Source organism: Rhizophagus irregularis, chromosome 32, assembly GCF_026210795.1.
Source record: "Rhizophagus irregularis chromosome 32, complete sequence".
Classification (NCBI taxonomy): domain Eukaryota; kingdom Fungi; phylum Glomeromycota; class Glomeromycetes; order Glomerales; family Glomeraceae; genus Rhizophagus; species Rhizophagus irregularis.
The window spans coordinates 1,839,297-1,861,568 of NC_089460.1; the positions used below are offsets into that span (position 1 = coordinate 1,839,297).

General features: G+C 27.8%; 7 protein-coding genes across 7 annotated transcripts; 2 read left to right on the forward strand and 5 right to left on the reverse strand.

Moving 5' to 3' along the window:
- Positions 1-9,513: 9,513 nt before the first annotated feature.
- On the reverse strand, positions 9,514-10,416 carry OCT59_023189 (uncharacterized protein; the record flags this gene model as incomplete). The annotated part of the gene is made up of 5 exons (XM_025324511.2): positions 9,514-9,764; positions 9,842-9,914; positions 9,986-10,090; positions 10,169-10,221; positions 10,284-10,416. 5 exons carry the CDS (start codon positions 10,414-10,416, stop codon positions 9,514-9,516), a joined length of 615 nt encoding a protein of 204 aa, XP_025185742.2.
- A 1,147-nt stretch (positions 10,417-11,563) lies between these two features.
- OCT59_023190 (uncharacterized protein) lies at positions 11,564-12,192 on the reverse strand (the record flags this gene model as incomplete). The annotated part of the gene is made up of 4 exons (XM_066150596.1): positions 11,564-11,651; positions 11,732-11,803; positions 12,072-12,106; positions 12,184-12,192. The coding sequence occupies 4 exons, from the start codon at positions 12,190-12,192 to the stop codon at positions 11,564-11,566; spliced, it is 204 nt and encodes a 67-aa protein (XP_066006610.1).
- Positions 12,193-12,224: 32 nt separating this feature from the next.
- On the reverse strand, positions 12,225-12,845 carry OCT59_023191 (uncharacterized protein; the record flags this gene model as incomplete). The annotated part of the gene is made up of 4 exons (XM_066150597.1): positions 12,225-12,268; positions 12,333-12,370; positions 12,476-12,544; positions 12,643-12,845. The coding sequence occupies 4 exons, from the start codon at positions 12,843-12,845 to the stop codon at positions 12,225-12,227; spliced, it is 354 nt and encodes a 117-aa protein (XP_066006611.1).
- Positions 12,846-14,171: 1,326 nt separating this feature from the next.
- OCT59_023192 (uncharacterized protein) lies at positions 14,172-15,563 on the reverse strand (the record flags this gene model as incomplete). Its single annotated transcript, XM_066150598.1, has 2 exons — positions 14,172-15,293; positions 15,376-15,563. The coding sequence occupies 2 exons, from the start codon at positions 15,561-15,563 to the stop codon at positions 15,269-15,271; spliced, it is 213 nt and encodes a 70-aa protein (XP_066006612.1). The 3' UTR covers positions 14,172-15,268.
- A 951-nt stretch (positions 15,564-16,514) lies between these two features.
- On the forward strand, positions 16,515-17,217 carry OCT59_023193 (uncharacterized protein; the record flags this gene model as incomplete). Its single annotated transcript, XM_066150599.1, has 5 exons — positions 16,515-16,550; positions 16,819-16,876; positions 16,952-16,966; positions 17,049-17,102; positions 17,168-17,217. The coding sequence occupies 5 exons, from the start codon at positions 16,515-16,517 to the stop codon at positions 17,215-17,217; spliced, it is 213 nt and encodes a 70-aa protein (XP_066006613.1).
- Positions 17,218-19,636: 2,419 nt separating this feature from the next.
- Positions 19,637-20,739, forward strand: OCT59_023194 (uncharacterized protein; the record flags this gene model as incomplete). The annotated part of the gene is made up of 4 exons (XM_066150600.1): positions 19,637-19,683; positions 19,849-20,392; positions 20,560-20,611; positions 20,696-20,739. The coding sequence occupies 4 exons, from the start codon at positions 19,637-19,639 to the stop codon at positions 20,737-20,739; spliced, it is 687 nt and encodes a 228-aa protein (XP_066006614.1).
- Positions 20,740-20,755: 16 nt separating this feature from the next.
- Positions 20,756-21,158, reverse strand: OCT59_023195 (uncharacterized protein; the record flags this gene model as incomplete). The annotated part of the gene is made up of 2 exons (XM_066150601.1): positions 20,756-20,856; positions 21,041-21,158. 2 exons carry the CDS (start codon positions 21,156-21,158, stop codon positions 20,756-20,758), a joined length of 219 nt encoding a protein of 72 aa, XP_066006615.1.
- Between the last annotated feature and the right edge of the window lie 1,114 nt (positions 21,159-22,272).

The window sequence follows — 22,272 nt, forward strand, 5'->3', positions numbered from 1 at the left end:
TTCGTGCATTTGCAGTTTATATTAAAGAGATCAAAAAGAGAAAAAAAAAATTTGCCACATTTTCTAAATTTATTATCTATTGATTTCTCAACGAATTTATTTAATCAACGTGATCATCAGATTTTTTTTATGTTATACCGTCTTTCAAATACTTTTAAGTTAAAAACCTTCTATTGATAATAAATAGTTGAAAAAAAAAAAACACGGAATTTTCGGATACACAATAAAATGGAGGAATTTACTTGGCGGATATTAAGATCGTATGATACTTGTTTTTTAATATTTATAATTCTATATGCTATTCGGAGTGAAATAAACAAACTTTTTTTCTAATTACAGTACATGCAAAATTTATTAAAAGCGGATTTACGGATATTCAAAGATCCACGGTCAATCGGCTAGAGATTCGATTCGAGAATTATTTTTTTACCTTCTAAAAAAAAAGGGGGAATAGTTCCGATGTCGATCTTACATACGGGTTTACTATTTTTACCATTGTGTCTAAATTTATACTTAGAAAACAAAGAATTTTAAAGATTTGGTTAGAATTTGTAATAATGAAACAATTTTATTAAATTAAAAAGAACTTTTGTGTATTATATTAAATAATTTATGATACACAATTGATCCAATTTTAGTATTTTCAATATACTATATAAATTTATTTGATCTCCCTAAAAAAATACTGTACTAGAATTATCACGTGAAAAAGACAATGCGAAACCCTGTTATATTATACATTTTTACAAAAAAAGACTTCTTCATATTGTAATTCTCGCTTTTTATGATGAGTAAAGTTCCCAATTTATTGTATTTAATAGGTAGTGATAGTCACTTGGAATGTTGGATGTACAGTACAATCTAATAAAAATTATTAGAAGTTTCTATTGCACAAGGTCAGTGCTACAATATATATAAAGAATATTGGAAGATTTGGATTGAACGGTCCAATTCGAAAGGTTCTAAGAACATTACTGCATTAGAGCTTTATACTTATTATAGGTATTAAAACTTCGGTTCCCCGTTCTGGAATTTATGATGCTATGATATGTCACGTACTCACGTGGTATTTTATTCTAAAAAAGAAATTGTAGAATAATTCCGACCGGCATTATTCCAAAAATGGTAAATTAGACATGGACTTCATTATTTTTTGTTCTATAAAGATGTATGTTACAGTAGATTTTTTTAAATGAATTTTAGTCGGTATTAATCATTTTTCAGGAACTAGAAATAGGGTCTATTACGAAATCCCAAAAAATCTAAAATCCGAAATCATTATCCCGACAGTTCATTATATCCGAAATTCTTATTAATTATTTATAATAATAGGTATTATTTATTATTTAATATTCTTACACTACCGCACAGTGAGGCGCACACTAGAAATAGGGTCTACTACAAAATCCAAAAAAATCTAAAATTCGAAATCATTATCCCGACAGTTCATTATATCCGAAATTCTTATTACTTGTTTATAATAATTATTTATTATTCTTACGCTATCGCGCACTAGAAATAGGGTCTACTACAAAATCCCAAAAAATCTAAAATCCGAATCATTTATATCCCGACAGTTTAATAATATGTATTATTTATTATTTATTATTATTACACTACCGCGCACTAGAAATAGGATTTACTACGAAATCCCAAAAAATCTAAATCCTAAATCATTTCATTATCTCCGAAATTCTTTATTTATAATAATATGTAATTATTAACTGTCAATATTCTTACACTACCGCAATTGCTTGAAATAATAAACTAATATATTGTTAATATTATATAATATTTACAAAGTGACTACGTAGATAATGAGTTTCGGAAATATGGGATTGTGAATTTTGGGATAATGAATTTTCAGGATTATGGATATCAGGATGAGATTTTTGATTTTCGACGCATGCAGAATAAATTTTTTATGCGGCATTATAAGAGTCAAAATTTTAATCATAAATTAAAAAATTAAAAGTTAAAATAAAAAGTTTAATTTGAGTGTAGTAAATACAAATATATGGATGGTCTTCACAATGATCTTGATGAGGAAATTACAAGGGTATACAATTATCACAAATGTTAAATTTTATTATATAAGCGTACAAAATTATTCACCCAAATTTCTATTATCAAGTGATTTTGTTTATTCAAACATTTAAAATATTTAAATCGCTACAATCTTATACTTTGATAATAAATATAACCCGTTGATTTGTTATTTAGTCCTTTATTAGTTACGGCACATAATCAAACGAAATTAGAATTTTCTAGGCAAAAATTTATATACTAGTATTAAATGATGAATGAAAAGTCATTAATTCTCAACCGAAATTAACAATAATTCTGACCATATTCTCTTCTTAGATATGTTAAACACTTAATATGAGAAAATCGTCAGCGAAACGAAAGAAAATATATGTGAATGGCTCGACTCTCAAATTATTCAAATGTTATATTTTAAATATTAAAGAATTATATTAAATATTTTCAGGCTAAAATTATAATCATTCACCTGATTTACCATCAACCCGAGTACAAGAGCTAAAGGAGCTCTATAAAAAAAGAATGTCCGGAAATTGTCATCAAAAATGTCTGGAAAATAAAAAATGTCCAGAAAATTGACACCTACCTAGACATACAGTATCTTCTGGGCATTTTCCGGACACCCAGACATTTTCTAAACATTTTTGACGACAATCTCCGGACATTCTTTTTTATGGGGGAGTTCGTTTAAGACTAAATACGATATTATGTATTATGATTCAATTCAATATAATATATGATTTCAAAAATATCAGATTTACTAAAATTTCAGCGATTATTTGATTTGGATCTGTGAAGGCAGTAATTGTGCAATTCTATTAAAATGTGTTTGCGTTATTGATCGGTGCGCATTCTGAATAACTATTTTAAGTTCTCATAATCTGCGTCTTTGACGCTAAATTTTGTCGTCAATTTCTTCTGATGAGTATAACACGATTGAAATTATTAGAAACAAATTTTTTTTAATATATAATGAACTAAACAATTGGAGGTGAGGACAACATAAATTAATTTGAAAAGCTCATTCGAAAAGTGTAATTATATTAAACCTACAAGTGAATGATTTTTGATTTAATTTTTGATAATATCATAATAAATAAAGAAGTTTCATTTTGACTTTGAACTGATTCGGAAAAAATTTAACTACTGCAAAAAAAAACGCATTTTAATTATACATCTAGTGCTGGGTCAAATGATTCGAGTTTCTAATTTTAGTGAAAAATAATTACCCGTGACTAGAGGTCTGCATCGATCCCTATTTACAACCCGGCCTGGCCTGCACTTGGAAATTAACCTAAAGTGCCCAGCCCAGCCCGGACTTAATATATTAAAACCTGGCCCAGACTAGACCAGGACTATTATTATATCATTTTGTTGTAAAAACAAAAAAATCGGCCAACTTAATTTTGCCCAGTTTAATTTCGGCCAGAAATAAGACGATTATGGCCAGAATTACAAAAATCTGGTTTTAACGAAAAATCATGTGCCGGCCCGGATGAATTTTGAAGATAGAAAGTTTGCCGACCTAAACCCGGATCCAAGTCCGGGCCAGGTTAGGGTTTTCGGATTCTGGGTCCTGTTTGTAGACCTCTACCTGTGACCCACATTAGCCCGCGTAACCTGACTTGTCATTTTTAACTCAGGTCGACGTGGATGTATATGTTATTTTATTTTTTTCTATTCCAAATAGCACTAAGCCGCGATTTGTAATTTAACTTGATAAAAAAAAAGATTGTTTGGTTATTGTTTTTAAAGTTTTATACTTTTGACTCGCATAATATCATCCATCGATATGCAATATTTTTAAAAACACATATGTTTCTTTACATAAATTCGAGTTGATTTATAATTGAGTTCAGATCATGGCAAATAATCGACCTGAATACTTGAATTGGTTACTTGAAAAAACTCTTTTGTGCTGCAAGTTGTTCGCAATAAATATATGGGCCACTTGGCTGTTGTCAGTCATCGGCAATTTAAACATGTAACATTTAGCCAATTACTCATTATGCTTATTACTGGATCTATAATGTAACATAATTGTAATTTCACAATAATAAATTGCTTCATATTATTTTTACCAAGTTAATTCTGACAATGCCGAGTGTACTGTAACCTCTACAGAGCTTTACCGAGTCACTTTCGGTAAGAGACAAAATGCTAAGTAAGTATAATTATCGGTCATACATTCATTGCAAATCAGAGTCAAATGTCGTGAAGTTTAAATCATATTCTCGAATCTTGACTTTCAAACATAAATGAAGCTCTTAGTAAAAACATTTTATGAAAGCTTTTGCTTGATTAATTTTTTTATATATTTATAAAGTAATCATAATAAATTTTTGTTATACTTTGAATAACATTTATTTTGATGGGTATTATTCAATTAAGACAATGAATTTCAAAAGTTTCTACAATCAATTGCTTTTTTAATTATTTTTTGTGTCATTTCAATAATTAAATCTTAGATTCTGATTCTTTTAATTAATTTAGTAAAAATATTATTGTGCAAACATTCTGGGAGTGAAATAGCAGTAATTTAAGTAATTATATGATTTACCTTTTAGTTAATATTTTGCGATTGGACTTTTTTAATACATAATTTTTCATTACTTTGTATTATTTTTTGCATTTTTATTAGATAACTAAATACCGTTTATTTGATAAAAATCTTGCGTAATGTATAGGCCATAATTAATCATTATAATTGAAAAAATACATGTATAGTATTGATATTAAATAAATATACAGTATATTTATAATATTTGAAATTAAACAATAAATTATAAATTGACATTAATTTTTTTACATAAAATTAAAAGTGCATTGCTCTATTAACATTAGAATCTGGTGTTATATAATCCAAATTTTGAATTTTTAGATAATCAATAACTTTATTAAAAAACACATCACTGATACTCAACATTATAATATATGTTTTTATAAAAATTATGGCTTAAATCAAAAAAGTTTCTCTAATTAAATTTGCTTAGCATTTTCAAAAATGATTAAAAAAAGGTTTAATTATTAGTAGTATTTAGTACTATTCTTATTTTTTTATACTGCAAATATTGCAAAATAAAATTTAAAAAACTTAAAAATATATAAATAAAGTATATACTGCAATATTAAGTACTGTAATGTGAAATATAATTATTACATAGTTTAAACAGATTATTAATAAAGAATCTGAACATTTAATATATAAATTATAATGGACTTTTAGTCAAAATCACCTTTTTTGTTAAAACTCAAAAAATTGTTTTTTGATAAACTTTTTTTTAAATTGTTAAGTTCAATGAGATTCATAAATAAAAAAAATTCATCAAAATTAAATTACTGGATTGCATAACTTCAATTTTTAACTTTTTAAACTAATTTGCTAAAAGTATAACTTATAACTTATTTTAGAATATACAGCTGGATTTTATTAATAATATAGAAAAAAATCAGGGTAATAAATAAAAAATGCATAAATTATATAACTATAGTATGAATACTATAAATTTTTTATATTAAAATAATTATATTATTTTACTATAAAAGTAATAAATTTAAGAATTAAGATTTATTTATCATACTAATGATACAAATTTTTATGTAAATAATTTACAAAAAAGAAAAGTGGTAATGCATCATACAGGTGATGAATAAATTTACCCTAAATTTAGAATTTAAAAATTTTGTTAAGTATAAAATTTAACTTAATAAATTTCTTTATATTTTTATTAATAATTTATATTATAAAATAATATAAAATTATAAAATTAGTTTTTATATCTTAATTTAATATTATAATATAATTAATATCATTATAAAATTAAATTAAATAAAATCTCAAAACAAAAATTAGTTTTATAATATATATGTTAATTTATACACTTTATAAGTATTAAATAAAATTTAATTTTTTTATTTAATTTAATAGAGTACTAATAAGTAATATAGGAAACTATTTGGTTGAAATAAATAGTTCTAATAGAATAGACAACAATATATAAAAACTTATACAATTTTTACATTCATATTAAATATTAGAGTATAGAATAACAATAACAATAACAAAGTTAATTTAGAAAATATTAATAGTTTTTTACTTAATGTATACAATATAAGAAATAACAACAATAGATTTAGATGCATTATACTTTATACTTCACATTAAAATCTATAATAATATTAACGAATTGGCAGGAAATAATACAAAATTTTATGGAATACTAAATTAGATACAAGAAAATCAAATACAGTCAACTCTCTCTATAGTTACTCCCATTATAGTCACATTCTACTATATAGTCACATCAGTTAAATGTTCAAAACACTTTATTATTAAAAATCTATCCTATATAGTCACAATCTATCTATAGTCACTATCACACTTATCCTCAAAAATCTTATATTAAAAAGAACTGTTTATAATCACAGTATATAATGAAATATATTAAATAACTTGGTATCTAATAATCGTATAAAGATGTACCATAGCTTGTTAGAATCGTCTTACTGAGATGAATCGAATGGTAGTAGTTTTATCTTTTTATGATCACTGGCTGATAAGTTATTCAACAAAATGTTTAACATCAGCATTATAATATTTATTGATTTACGTTTATTGCGCCATTTAACATTTTGCTAAATTTCTCAGTACCTAGTGATTGTAAAAGGATAATTAATAGCTCGTTGGAATCGCCTTATCAAAATGAATCGAATGGAGGTAAGCTCATCTCTCTGTAATCAATATTGACAGAGTTACTACTTAAAATCCATTTAATATTTTTTAATTTTGGAAATTGATCTAGTGATTGGATTTTGATGTATCTTATACCATTAGATTTGTCTTATCAAGATGAATCGAATGGTAGTAAGATTGTCTCTTTAGGATTAATATTGGTAGAGTTATTACACAAAAATCATTAATATTTTTTTAATTTTAAAAATTAATCCAGTAATTGGATTTCGATGTATTTTATACCATTAGAACTGTCTTATCAAACGAATCGAATGGTGGTAAGATCATCTCTTTACGATTAATATTAGCAGAGTTACAATACAATAAAGTTTTAAGTATAATTCTAGCCAAAATTATGTTAATTTTTGGCCAGAATTATGATATACTAATATAAAAATTTTTTTATATAGTCATATTTCTTTATAATCACCAAATATGGACTGTTCCAAATGTGTGACTATAAAAAGAGTTGACTGTAGACATTATAACCTTAAATAAAACTAATTTAGACTAAAAGAATAGTTTTTTCAAAATATCTAACAGTTTTAAAAATTAATCTTATATTTATTGGTTAAGTAAACGGTATAACAAACATAAAGAATTGGAAGTAATATTAATATGTTCATGAAAATGGAATAAGTATTATTAAGAATACAAAATTCATTTACCATATTTACTTTCAGCATACTTTTTATTTAGAAATGTTTTATTTTATATCTGGATTATTTATGTAGTACCACAAAATAAACAATTCTTTATGACATTCTAGAATAACTTAAAAGACAAATATATGATGAAATTATATGAAAAAAATCAAATAATATAATATATATATTAATGTGAGACTTTAATTTGATTTCAAACAGTCATATTAATCATATTCTATTACAATATATCTTTAGACCCAAATTTCTTAATAATCTTAAAACATTAAAATTTATAGATTTATATAGAAAACTCAATAAAAAATACTAAGGAATACTTATCATAAAGAAGATATTAATATGAGAATAAACTAAATTTAAGTATTAAAAACTTACAGTAATAATTATTGAATTTTTCAATTATTCTCTTAATATTATCATATATAATATCATAATATAATTATATTAACTATGGATAGTACTTTTGTCCTTATACAAAATAATAGAAAAAATACAGTATATGACAAATTACCTACTGGTAATACCTACACTAGAAGTATGATTGTAATAATATTGAAACAGAAATGTGGAATAATTTTTGGCTAAAGCTTTGATGAATGGATCAGTTTGGTCTGAATTATTATAGATAATTCAGATTAAAACTAAAATTTGTAAAAATCGAACTGAAAAACTGGCAGTTCAATTCAGTTTAATTTGATTTTATAAAAATGTAAAAAATATAAAAATGTAAAAAATTGAATAACTAATTATTAAGTGATCATATTATACTTTTTTTTAAAATAACAAAATACTAATTAAATTTATTTTGACAGACGTAATGTATTTTGACAGATGTAATTAATTCATAGTAATTTTATAATAAATAGTGAATTGGTCCATTCGTTGAAATATAATGTAATTAATTAGCAGAGAAGTATAGATCATATAAAATTAAGCTATATATTGTTAAATTTCTTTCATTTTTTTTAAAATTTTTGAGTGTTAAAAATCAAAATGCCAATATATACATTTATTCATTATCTAATAGTTATACAAATATGAATTAAGCTGAACAAATTTAATTATCTGTTTTACATTACATTACTTGTAAAATATAAGGAAAGGGAAGGTCAAATAAAAAAAATTTTTAAAAAAATGTGACTTTATGTATGTCATATAAATTATTAAATTTTTATTAACAATTAATTATTATTAGTTATAACTTATTTTTTATTTTTTTGTAATTTTTCTATTAATCTTATTTTCCAATCATTTATAAAATGTTTTTCCACTTTTATAACAAATACTACATAAAGGATATACTAATTTAAATATTTCTTGCAAAATTGAGATAGGTTATAAAATTTTTATCTGCACCATACTAGGACTCTGAACAATACTAATATAACTTACATTTAAGTTTACTTAGAGTTTATATTAAAATTTTTCAAACATTGCATATTATAAAGGTATTTTCATGGGTCCTGTGATCACCAGACATTGAAGATAGGGCCTTTATGGCTAAGGTGACCCGTTACTAAACAAAGTCTACCTACGGAGTCAAATGATCACTCGACAATGCACACGTAAGGTACTACCGGTATAATGAGTGGTTTGTAGTTTAATTATATTAGAGTAGTTATTAGGGAATTTTACTTTGTATATATTTTCTTTATTTTTTACTTTAATAAAACTGCAAATGCGTTGCAGAAAAAAAAAATAAAATAAAATAAAGGTATTTTCAAAATTTTGTTATCCTATATACTCTGTTTGTAACACAACCAGTAATTTGATTTTAATAAAATTTATATCATTGGATTCATCTTGATGAAAGGATTTTAATAATAGTAAAATTGCATTTTTTGCTTCAATATTGACAGAATTATATTATAAAATATATTTTTATTTTGGTATTTAAAGTTTATTTGTAAGTTGTATTAGTATTATTTGAGATTCTACTACACTAATAACAGACTTCATTTCCAATTTTTAAGGAATAATAAAGTAATTCAATAGGAGAATCACAAGAAATTTGAATTCAGCAAAAATCTTTTGAGCCAAACTATGATTATCTGAAAATATAGGTGATCCACATTAATAAGTATAAGCTTGTATTACAGAATTTAAATCTTGTTTTTGTTGTTCTGTTAACTGAGAATTGCTATAGAGGCATTGTGTTTTCCTACAAGAATTATATCTAATATAATCTTTAATTTTAGCAAAAATAAGAATATTATTTGGTACTAGCTCAGTTTTAGATTTTTCATTAATTAGAGAAGGGCAGAATTGTTCTGTTGTAGGTTTTCCATATAAATTTGCAAATTGTTCATAGTGATCTGAATTATCTATTTATAAAAATTAAAAATAATTCAATATATAGCTTAGATATTAAAAAATACCTTGTAATGGTACTGGATCGGACAGGAATATAAATTTTGAAAGATATCAATAGGCATTCTAACAGGATAACATACTTCACAAGTGGGTTGATTGCACTTTTTAATTTAAATAAATTATAAAAATTAATTTTTGAAAAATATTTATTTACTTAAAGCTATTTTATTACCTGAAAAGTATACACTCTTTCTTGACAATGAGTTTCAATAAATTTTACCAAAGACTTGTGTTTACATAGCTGTTGTTTGGTAGTTGAGTCAATCCGTAATATATTCTTTAAATAACAGATAAATAATAAATTTATTAAATAAAATAAATAAAAATTATTTTAGTTTAAAACAGATAATATTACTTCAAACATTTCATTAATTTCCGAATCTGATGCAGGAATTTCAGTCTCAAATGCTTTATTTTTCCAAATTAAATGTTCTGTACGCTCACGAAGCAATTCTTGAACTTTTTAATACATTGTTCTAATTCTGTTTTTAGGCATGAATTTTCAGTTGCTTTTTCATGTATCTCAAATTCATCTTCAAATTCATTTGGCGTCTTTTCTCTTTCTATAGCAACGCCTTGAAGTCCATAATTAATTACACTCATAATTCTCTCTGCGGGATTACACCAACTATGATTCGGAGCTGTCCTAACTGCAGTTAACATATCAAAATCACCTGTTAAAAACAAGCATATTAAAGCTATTTGAACTGATCCAAAGGTAAATCTGTGATCAGAACCTCCATCGGTATAAAATGACAAAATTGGTGGTAAGAGTTGGCCTCAATATTGACGATTTATGAGATTAAAATATTCTGTTAAATGCCTTAATGCACTACTTACAGCATCTTTGTAGCATACATATACTTTCCCATTATAAAAAGATTCAGAAATATTGTATGGAATATTAATAAATAAAGTAACAGATAGTGTTAATGACAATTTGGTAAAGTCGTGATCAGATGCTATAATTTCTCCTTCAGCTGGAGCTAAAGTCTTTTTATTGCGAACACTTGTGTTTGTCATCTGCTGAGATAAAACATGAATAATCTCGATATTTGGTGTTAAATTCGCGCTCATACTTAAATAGAGCACAACAATAATGTTCATCTTCATTTGATTTTTGTAATAACCGGGATTGCACCTTATATTTTTACATTAAAATGACCTGTATACTGCATGGCTTTGGTAGTATATGCGTTAAATGGTGTTCTGATGGGATTGCAATATAATCTGGTAAAGGTGGTCCTTGATATTTTGTATTCAAACGAGTAATAATTCTATCCCAAAGTTCTCAAATAAATATATATGGAATATATAGAACAGTATCTGCCCGGCGTTCATTAACAACTGTATTATTATGCTATAATAATTAAATATAAATAAATTGTAAATTACGTAATATGCAAATAATGCAATTATGTAATAAGAAATGTAAACCTCATTGAAGTATCCATTAAGTTCATTCCAAAAAATATCAAATCTTGAACTACGAAGTCCGAGGCGGGACACCATGTCACCAAGGCGCAATATTATGATTTATGGACTCGGGAAAATAATAATTTAGCGGTGATCGTCAATGCATTACCAGCTCGATGGGCAAAACTTTTATAAAATGCTTTATTAAAATACAACTGCAATTTTTTTAATTCCCGAGGCGGGACACTATGTCACCAGGGCGCAGTAGAATGTGGCACAGTATTATACGACTCCTTTAAGACTTCGGCAATCACATAATCGGTATCATCTGTAATTAGGAACCTGGAGGGATAGATTTCGCCCGTGCTATCTTTTTTTTGCCTATAGCCCACCCATTCACATTGTTCATGATCGGTGGTAAACTAATATACATAAGAAGTCAAAAAGAAATAACATGTGTTTCCCGAAATCTTTGATTGAGAGAAGAAATTTCCTCCCTAACCTTACTTTTACCAAAACTCTAGATCCGTGGTAAATTCTTTGAATGGGACGAAGTGGCGCGTATAAATATCTTCTTCACATAACAAATGAATCTACTTTAAATATCAGTATTCACAGCAACACCCATTATGTGAAATATTAATTGTCGGATGCAGATGTGCAGCATATGTCTTCGTAAAACAAATGATTATATTACAGATAAAATATACATGACAATTTTTTTAGCATCCAAGATTAATTAATTATAATTATTATAATTCTTCTTTTGAGGAGGTGAGACTTCTACATTTGCAATCATGGTATTATCATTATCAATTTGCAAAGGATTACTTGTAATGTACATCAATATACTATTAATACTTGAAGTAATCAAGTCCTAATATCAAATCTCAATTACATTAGTACCACACTACCACTGTATGTTGTACAAAATAGCTTGTGCAAAACACTTACCCGCAACATCCGTATAATGACCAAGTATGAGCATCACCTTTTCACGTTCTGTCATTATCGCATCGCATAATCTTTTTGCGGTGTTCTGATGAAATAAACATAAATATAAAGAACCAAAAGCAAATCAAAGATAACTAACATCCACTTACTACATTTTTCAATATTCAATGTTTTTGTTAGATATTGACTGATGTTATCCGCTCGCCCATCTTGTTACATGTCTTGATCATCTGAATCTGAAACGGAGTCAAAATCTGAAGATAGCAGAGTTGTATATGGAGACACCAAAAACTTCTCTATATTGCTAATTATATCGTCCCATTGATGTTTAAAGAGCCCTCGTGCTTTTGTCCCGGATGAACTAATCGTATCGATAATATTGTAGCGCAATAAACTGTAAAATAAAGTTAGTGATCAAAAGCATCAGATAAAAACAGCATACGAGAATTAATTACATACTCCTGTTTATGAATCTCTTCAATGTATTTTGATGTTCGACGCCATTTCTCCATTTCTGACCGAATACAGATGTTATCTATAATGAGTTTGAAATCAACAGTTGCACCAGGATTTTCTTGTAGAAGGTTCTCCTCTAACTCTTCTTCGGGAACAAAAGGTTCTAAGGTAACGATAGGTTCCTCATTAACGTGGTTATCTTTCATGTTTTCACGTTGAGAGACCGGGGAAAAAATTCATGTATTTTCTCGTCCATATTCGAGTCTGTTTTCGTCCTTTTTGTTCGAACTTTACGCTCGTCCTAAAGACAAATACAACATGGTTAGTTTTGCTGATTTTCAACTAGATAAAAAGGATGCACATAGGTACTTTTTCCTTTTCGTAATATCATTTTTTAGACACATCTATATTGGAAGTTCCAGCATTGATATAGATAGTTCCACTTCCTGAAACTGTCGAATTCTGAATGTTGATTAAGGGTCCACCACTCATTTTGCCTGATTTACGCTCTGTCTCCCAATCCTTAGCTCGTTTACGGTCACCACCCTAGCGTGAAATATTTACGTTAGTAACTGGCATTTTTACATTCTATCATTCACATTCCCATTTACTATCCCATCAGGTCAGCCAGCAACCTTGAACACCAGGCAACCCAGCAAGTTACCTGTGCCCTAGCTCTGGTTTTGTGGCTCAGCCAACAGCCTTAAATGACGACGACCCAGCAAGTCCCCGTCACGCCACTTTTCCCACTTAAAATTCCCAATAAAAAATTTACTTGCCTTTCTATAATTGTCAAGAAGCACTCGTGCTCTCTCCTTCCGTAGCCCTTTCTCATTGTCAAAGATGTTTTCGAGAGCTTTGGTATAAGAATCTCTCTTTAAATCAAAATTGACTCTCTGTCAGACTCGTTCAGAAAATCTATGATATCCCATTTAGACGATTTACAGTCGAAATATTCGTCTGCCATGACCATGATAAGCAATACAGTAATACAGCCTGAGAGAGAGTGTGTATTATATAAACATATCAAGATGTTATCAAGATCGATAATTTTGCGATGAAAAGTGAATAAAATTAGTCACGAGTGATAACATCTGCTGATCTGCTGATCATATAATATATAGTAACTTCATCCATTTAGGACGTATATTCATTACTAATTTTTACTTCAAATCACCGGGGGTGATCATCACCGTTGGCCGGAATTATCAATTTTTACCGGCACTATATTTTTTTAATGCTGGTCGATCATCGTTATTTCAGTCACCGGTGATCATCACCCCCGGTGATAGTTAGAAAAATTCTTCATTACTGCCTTCATTACTGCCTTAATTATATTAACCTTAGCTGTTAGGGCCAAATTTTTTCAAAAGAAGAATTTTTATTTTTCAGAAAAAACATATACTAACATCATGGAAACAAGTACTCTGCAGAATTATTTAATGGAATTATTTATGTTCAAGCACTTAAAGCAACAATTGTAACAGCAAGAGATGGGTATTATGATAATAAACCACTTTTGTTCAGATTTCTTAACTTTTATTCTTTTTTTTATTTGTGGAATTCTTGCTATTATCTTTGGAGTTTACTGGGTTCTATTTGAAATCTCAATAGGGCTGTTGTCAATCTACAAACTTATAATAGTAGAAATGCCGGATTGAATAATGCGGTTTTACCTTAATATTTGTATATAATTGTAATTTAAATTGAAGCTTAAAAACTAAAAATGTAGTAAATTCCTATAATCTGTATATGATATTCAAAATCATGTGCGCCTTCCGTTCCAATTTGGAACGCAAATCATTTTTTGCCAAGAAAAAAACTTTTTTTTTAAAACGTGATATAACTAAATAAAGTTCCTATGCTCCAATCTAATACATACATATTCTTTTCACTGTCTGTTAACGAAATCGGGATCCTGATTCGACTTGGTACTAGAGGTACCCTTTCCGCAAGATTGCCTGTCGACCTTACCCTTTTGATTTCCTTCTCTTTGTCTGCGCTTCCTCCAATAACCGTGCAATGTGTCCGAGGACCTAATTCTCATCTTTGTACACAACGGTCACAGCTTAAACGACAACTTCCCCTCGTTATACGAACATTCCATAAAATACCACTTTTCCGCAACTGTGACGATCCCAAAAGTCTTCCCCGTAAAAACATTTCTTTCTTCCATCTCACTTGCTTTACACTTACGGATTGATAAAGCTGATCAAGTTGGACGGCATTCTGAGCAATGCCCTTATAAGTCTTCGTCCTTTACTTATGTCACACCAACGGTTTTTGCGGATTGGAGTAAGTCTATTGCGAAATCAACCGGGCCGTAGTGACAACGATTAACTGAAATTGTTCTTTGATACGAATAGCCGCAGTCTTGATCATTCTGAATATCTTTCATTATCTCCACTTATTACCCTCCTTCTCTTTTTTAAAGACTTCGGGAAAAGACAAAGCAACATTCACACCAGCTACTTTGTAAAGAATAAATTTACTTGGATCGATATATCGGTTTGGCCACTACTTTTTGATCATTGATTTGAGGAGGTTGACCATCTTGTCTTCAGGGATCTCTAACATGAAAATATCTTCGAAATCATTGCCAAGATTAATGCAATTGAGACTTATATCTTCATTTGTGACCATTTTTTCGTTTCCTAAATGCAAGAACCCATCAAGAACCCATAGTGGGAAAAAACTCGCTTCCATGTATACATAACTTTGACATACTGTACATACCTTGTTTTTTCGTTATTTTTATGGGAATGATTTTTGCGGGAAAGTTGGCTGAAACTTCCACATACTCCTACACGCTTTATATCTTGCTGGAAAAAATATAAGGAGATAAGAAGAGTGATTAACTTTGTCGTGTGATGCCAAGAAGGCCAAGAAAGCATATGAACATGGATTTTTGATTCTTTTGGCATATCTATTTCCACGTAAGACGTAAAGTTGGTTAACTTGCGTAGATCTCAAAATTACAAAGTTCTCAGCCCTTAATAACACTTGAATATTATCACTAATATCGATAAGAAATAGCATACACTTCCCTTTTACAGCCTACCTAGGTTTCATTTTGCGATCGTCCTCAATGTAAAAAGCATTTGGCATTTCCTTGAATGAGACTATATATGCGAAAATTAATCCAAAAAATAGGCACGTGATCAGATTAGATTATCCAATCAATCTTTTTTTTTATGTATAAAAAATTGATGATAGACAAGATTTGGGTCTCGATATCCTTTTAAGAAATTTTAAAAGTTTTAGAGTTTAATTTTTTCTTGTAATCTTTTTTTTAGAAAATAACGTTGAAGATGGAATATTATTGGGATGTAAGTATTATAAAGAGGGTAACTTTAGTATTTCTTAAGAAATGTTATTAACATTTCTTATTTAAAGAAACAGCTTTGAAGTTGAATACTAATGGACGTAAGTATTATATGGACATGTTTTTAAGAAATGTTTCTTATTTTTACCTTAAAGACGATTACTAAAACATGAGTACTATTACATATTATAGGGGAACTTTAACATCATTGATAATTTCCTTATTTATATTGAAAGAAGTAAATTTTTTTCCTCGGAGAAACGCGTTTTTTTCAGTATGTATCGGTATTAATCATGTGACTTATCACCTGATGATCAGATAATCTTTTAATTTTTCTTTCGTCTTACTAACTTTGGTCTCTTTTTATATATATATTTTTTTTTACAATACAAACCTAGACGGCCATAGATGGCAATTGGTCAAAGAGGTAGATCATAATGTAAAGTTAGCATCCAATATGAACGAATTGGAATTTCAAACGATTACAAAGCGGAATACACTAAAAATTTGAAGGTAGGAAATCAACAGATAATAATTGCGTATTTTGGTAATGAAGATTGTAGATGGTTCTACCAAAGCATGGAAAGTTAGATATATGATAAAGTTATAATAAAAAAGTCGAGAAACGAAGTATTGGATAACAAAGACAAACGCGAAGATGAATAATATAGTGCAGCAAAATAAACTATTCAATTACTAATCCATTTTTCTCTTATTTCTCAACTCTGTAAGGTAACTTTAATGAGCATCGAATAAGAAATCTATTCTGCTAAAATAGATCACACTGAACTCCATAGCCATTTTGATTTACAACCAAACTAACTAGGTAGTGATTTCTGTGATTGTGATGATAGTCTGACCGGTCAAGCCCAGTTCATGTTAGTCAAATTTTAGTGGCTTTAAGAATTGAAGGTTGGCTGTTTTAATATTTTATTTCATTTTATTTTGTTTTCACTTTACTAACCTTTATTTCTTTATATATTTCAGCTGGTAACGCATTAGGTTTTTCTATGTATAACCTTCAAATAATATTGAGAAAGAGAATAACTGAGATAACGAATCAAAGAAATATTTTGCAATGAAGGCGTCAGAGAAGTGAAAGAGTTAGTGTCTTCAATCAAGATCGAATGGAGAAATGGTAAACTGATTTCAAAGAAAGTAAGTTTCGTATTCTTTTCATTTTATTGACTTTTTTTTACTTAGAACTTGGTGAGCTTTTGGGAGTCAATGATGAACGTGATATAAATGCTTAGAACTTGGTTAGCTTTTGGAATCAATGAGGAACGTGATATTAAATGGGTTAGGGTCCGAGACCCCAGAAAAAGAATTTTGAAAAAAAATTTTTATTATCTGTTATTATATTTTATTAATTTGTATTTATTTTATGGCGTATAAGGTATGTTAAGGTCCAATCACCAATACAAGGCGGAAAATATGGATCAGTCTTTTTGAATTTGCGAATAATACCCTCTTTTATTATCAAGATGTTTGTATCGTTTGGAGCATTACATTCAATAAGATTAAAAAAAAGCAGTCTGGATTCTGGAAATACAAAAAGAAATATAGTTATCATTACAGTTCCTATGCATCACTTAAATTCATCTATTTATAATATTTACTTACAGTTTTCATATACACTTTTTTCTAAACTGGTTTTAAGTGAGTCGTTGGAATTGGCGTAGTAATGATCTGATCATAAATATGTAATATAGAAAGTATAGATTCATTTTAAATATATATTCAAAATACCTGTGTACCTCGGATTCTTTATTAGTTGATACTTATTTTGGAGTCGTATCATTATCTCAACTCTTCTCTCTCTCTAAATCAGCAATAAGAGTTTGTTTTTTTGTATATCACTATTATCTCCAATTATCAAGTTCCAAGCTATCACTGAACTATATTCTTCACTATCCTTGCTAGGGTTTAACATTCGAGTCATAAAAATAGTTATAGGTACAATATTATAATATTATATTTAATAAAAAAAAGTTTTTATCATATCAATTCAAAAACTAAATAAAGTTCTTTGTACTTGTTTAAATGTAAAAAAGGAGATACAGAGCTCCCAGTTTCCAAATCCGCCAGAACCAGACATCAAAAAGGGAAAATGAAAATTCATGATTTCGGATTCTTCTTTGAGTTTCAGTTATGTAAATTTCTCAAACTTAAGTCTCTCAGATGTATATTTTAGTTCAGAAAGGGACCAATATGGCTATGAGCGGACTTCTACTGATGCGAAAAATGATTCCAATGTCTGGTATGATTTCGTATATTCAATTAAATAATTTAAATAAGACTTTGATGAAGAATTATCAGATGAAAGACCGTCATGTGAATTAAAAGTACTTCTCGATGTAACATCCTAATTCTTGCCGTGCATAAATTGGAAACTTTAAATTATGATTCAACAACGAAAAACGATTATATCACCTTTGATAAATGGTAAAGATTTTTGAGTGCACTTTGTAAAGGGAGGAATAAAGACTAGGGAGATATTATAAGGAACCTTTATGATAACAATCATAATGTCCTCAATAGCTTGTAATCAAAATATAGAATCTTAATAAAGTTCAAATTTCTGTTATACAAAAGGCAATTCTTTATTGAATAGTTAATTAATTTTAACTGTTTAATATAAATAATTGTTTTTTATAATTTGAATAAGAACGTTTATATAGAGATTCATAAATAGAAAGCGTGGGTAGTATGAGCAATTTTAATTTAATTTTGCTATAGTTTTGTAAAACATATGTATGTACCAATGATATGTAGTTATTTGGGTTACTAACTGAATCTAAATTTTTCACTGTATTATGTTACTCATGGAATCCGTATTTATGTTTGATATTTTTCCGATATTTCCATTATTGAAAAATATTATAAAGTCGTTATATGAATAAAACTAAAATTTAAGTGATGCACAATACACTTACATATCAAAGATTGGTGCTGCATTCGTGTGCCACAGGTAGTTTAGTATTTGTCTGTGTTGTTTAATCTAGAATCTGTTATATTTCAAGAATTCAAGTACTGCAGTTTCACGTGCAACTTAAGACGACAGGAATTGCTCGCAGTATTACGGTGTGCAAATTAATGCTTTTGTTTGTGCGCATTTTTAAATATGCAAAAAATTAATTTTTTTAAAGTGCACGCCGCACGCGTGCGTGATTTGAAATCTTCGATTTTTACGAACTTGAGATTTATTTGTATTATAACAAAAAAAATGGTCCACATGATCATCCTACTAGGTAGCAACGTTACGGAGAAAAAAATGAAAAAAGTACGAATTTTTTTGAAATTTAAATCTATTCATACAGTATATTTAAATCCAAATTTACACACAAAAAAAAAAAATATTTTAACCTTTAAAGCATTTCGGGGAATTTCTTTTCCGTCTCCATCTAAATATAATTTTCAAAATAGTATGTTTGTACTATTTGATACGCGCCGGCAAAATTCAAAAAGGAAATTACAATTAATGCATTATTTTCCTTTTTTGAATTATGACGGCACGTCTTTCATTCTAGAGAATAAAAAAAGAAATATATACAATAAAATGTTCATTCAATAAAAATTTGTTATTTGAATATAAAATAGTTAATAGATTTACAGTACTTAAAAATGCGCATAATATTATTTTTGAAAAAAATGATAATATAATTTAGTAATATGTTTCAGCCACTCATTATTTATAGTTATTGTTACTATTTTGTTAAGTATATAAAGGATATATAGGATCAAGAATTTCAAGCGCAATACTTCTTACAGTACATATACATTAAAAAAAAAGAAAAAAAAAGTCCCAGTTGAACGTCATTCACACCGTTCAGTTCTTATTAATAAAAAATTATTTTTTTTTTTGGAGGAGAATCGGCCCATAGTCCATCGTCTTCAACAACAGCTTTAAATCAAATATCATATCTTGATGTATCTAAACCATTTAATAATGCAAATCCGCCATTTGAAGAAAATTCCATTTGGAAGTTCATATGCACAGCATTTCTTAGTCCTCAAAAAAACATAATTTATTTATTTGGAGGGATTGTGAGGGATGTAAATACTGATATAGGTAGTTTAAAATCAGTTTTATATTCATATAATTTAGAAACTAATGAATGGACCATACCAACAACAAATGGAATCGCACCTGGAAAGAGAAGAGAAATGAATGGTATTATTAACAATAAAACTGGAAAATTTTATGTTTTTGGTGGACTGAGTGATCAATTTACTGGAACTGAGAATATCATAGCATTGAATGATATGAATATATTTGATACTATATCTTTAACCTGGTCAAAAGGTTCCACAATATATGCTCCACTTCCCCGTGCAGACTATACTGCTACTTTGTTATCTAATGGAATTATTGTTTTCATTGGTGGAAGAGAAACTAATTATTTCGTTGATGTTGACATAAATCAGGTAAATAAGTTAAATATTCATACTACATTATATAGGAATTAATTAATTCACAGTAAATTTCAATTAGATTGTCCTTTATGATACGACAATTAACAAATGGTCATCAATGGTGAGCTATTTAATGAAATTTATTTATCTCTTTAGATCTAACAATTCTTCCTTTTTAGACGGCACAAGGTGTTATTTTGGAAAATCGTAATGGACATTCTGCAGTTCTAAGTAAATATTATATTTACTAGTATAAATTTATATATAGGATATCAACTAACTAATAAGCTTCTTTTTTTACTTATTTTTTAATAGCACCAGATGAAAGAATAATTATTCTTGTGGGCGTAAAGATATGAACGAAACAATTTTAAATCAACTTGCTGTACTAAATACAGAAACATACCCATATGAATGGTCAATTCCACAAGTTTCCGCTTTAAATTTTGCACCACCAACAATTATATTCCACTCTGCTATATTAATTGAAAATTATATGTTTATAAATTTGGTAAGTTAATTAGCAGTTAATACAACTTACATTCATCTTTTTAAGACATAAATTGAGTATTTATTTACTATAAATCATTTTCTAGGATTAAACTATCAAATAAAAAATCTCAAACCATTTTTTTATATTCTTGACGTAAGAAATTTTACATGGGTAACTCAATTCGACACCAGTTACTACTAATTCTGTAACACCAATTACTACTGCGACTATAACAAATACTTCGTCAACGAATTTAACTGCGGAAAAATCTGGACAAATTGGCATTGTTCTTGGAGCTGTCGGTCTTAGTGTTGTTAATATTATTTTGCTGGTTTTTTAGGTTATAAATTTTATAAGAAACAAAAAAATAATTGTACTAAACCTACTGCTGAGGACTAAGAGGTTGGTATCGATTAAGACGGTTAAAATCGGTTAATCGATCGAGAGGATGATATATATATAATATTAGTATGGTATGATTTTGTAAGTTAGTATGTTTGCGAAATTTCCACTTTGTATGTATGATTTTTTATGGTACGTATATACTTATCACAATATATAATAATATGTATGTATGATAATATGATTTAATTCAACAGTTACACAGAAGACAATTAAACAATATATTAAAATACGAAAAATATAACTATGTAATTATTCTTTCACTAATTTTTTTTATCAATTCAAGATTTATTTTTTTTATTTCTTTTATAAATATTTTATTACAGAATTATAATAATGATATTAAATAATATGTACAATATTAATAAATTTTAATAATTTGCAGGATGAAAGTGATAATGATAGTGATTTAAATCAGTGATGTGCATTTGTACTTCCAATAACATAAAAATTTGGATGGAAGCAAATGGTTTTATTAGAAAATTATGCTTCCAATCTTTCCAAAGGTGCTTCCAATAGTGCTTCCAATATTTCAAGAGCACATTACTGATTTAAATGAAGAGGAAGTAGATTCTATTGCAGTGTTTTCACAAAAAATAAGTGTTAAAGAAGTCATTTATTCTACAATTCCAATTGAATATCCAATGACATCAGAAGCTGGGGTTGCAACTGTATTCAATGTTACAGGATGGACTAACCAAAGAGATTGTTGGAATAATGTAAAAAGAATTATTTAATTAATTTTATTGATTGTTTTACTTAATAATTTATTTAATAGTTTTAAAAATACTTTTCTTTAGATCCAATATTCATTTGGGCAGTGGAGGTCAAGGATTAATCAAGGACTGCCCATGTTTTGGTAATGTTAGCATTAAAAAAGAAAGAAGAAAATGCATGGGCATAAAACACTGTGAATACATTGATCAAAATATAATCATAATGAAGTTGATTTTGATTCAGACGATTGGATTAAAATTAATCATAAACAAGTTGAAAA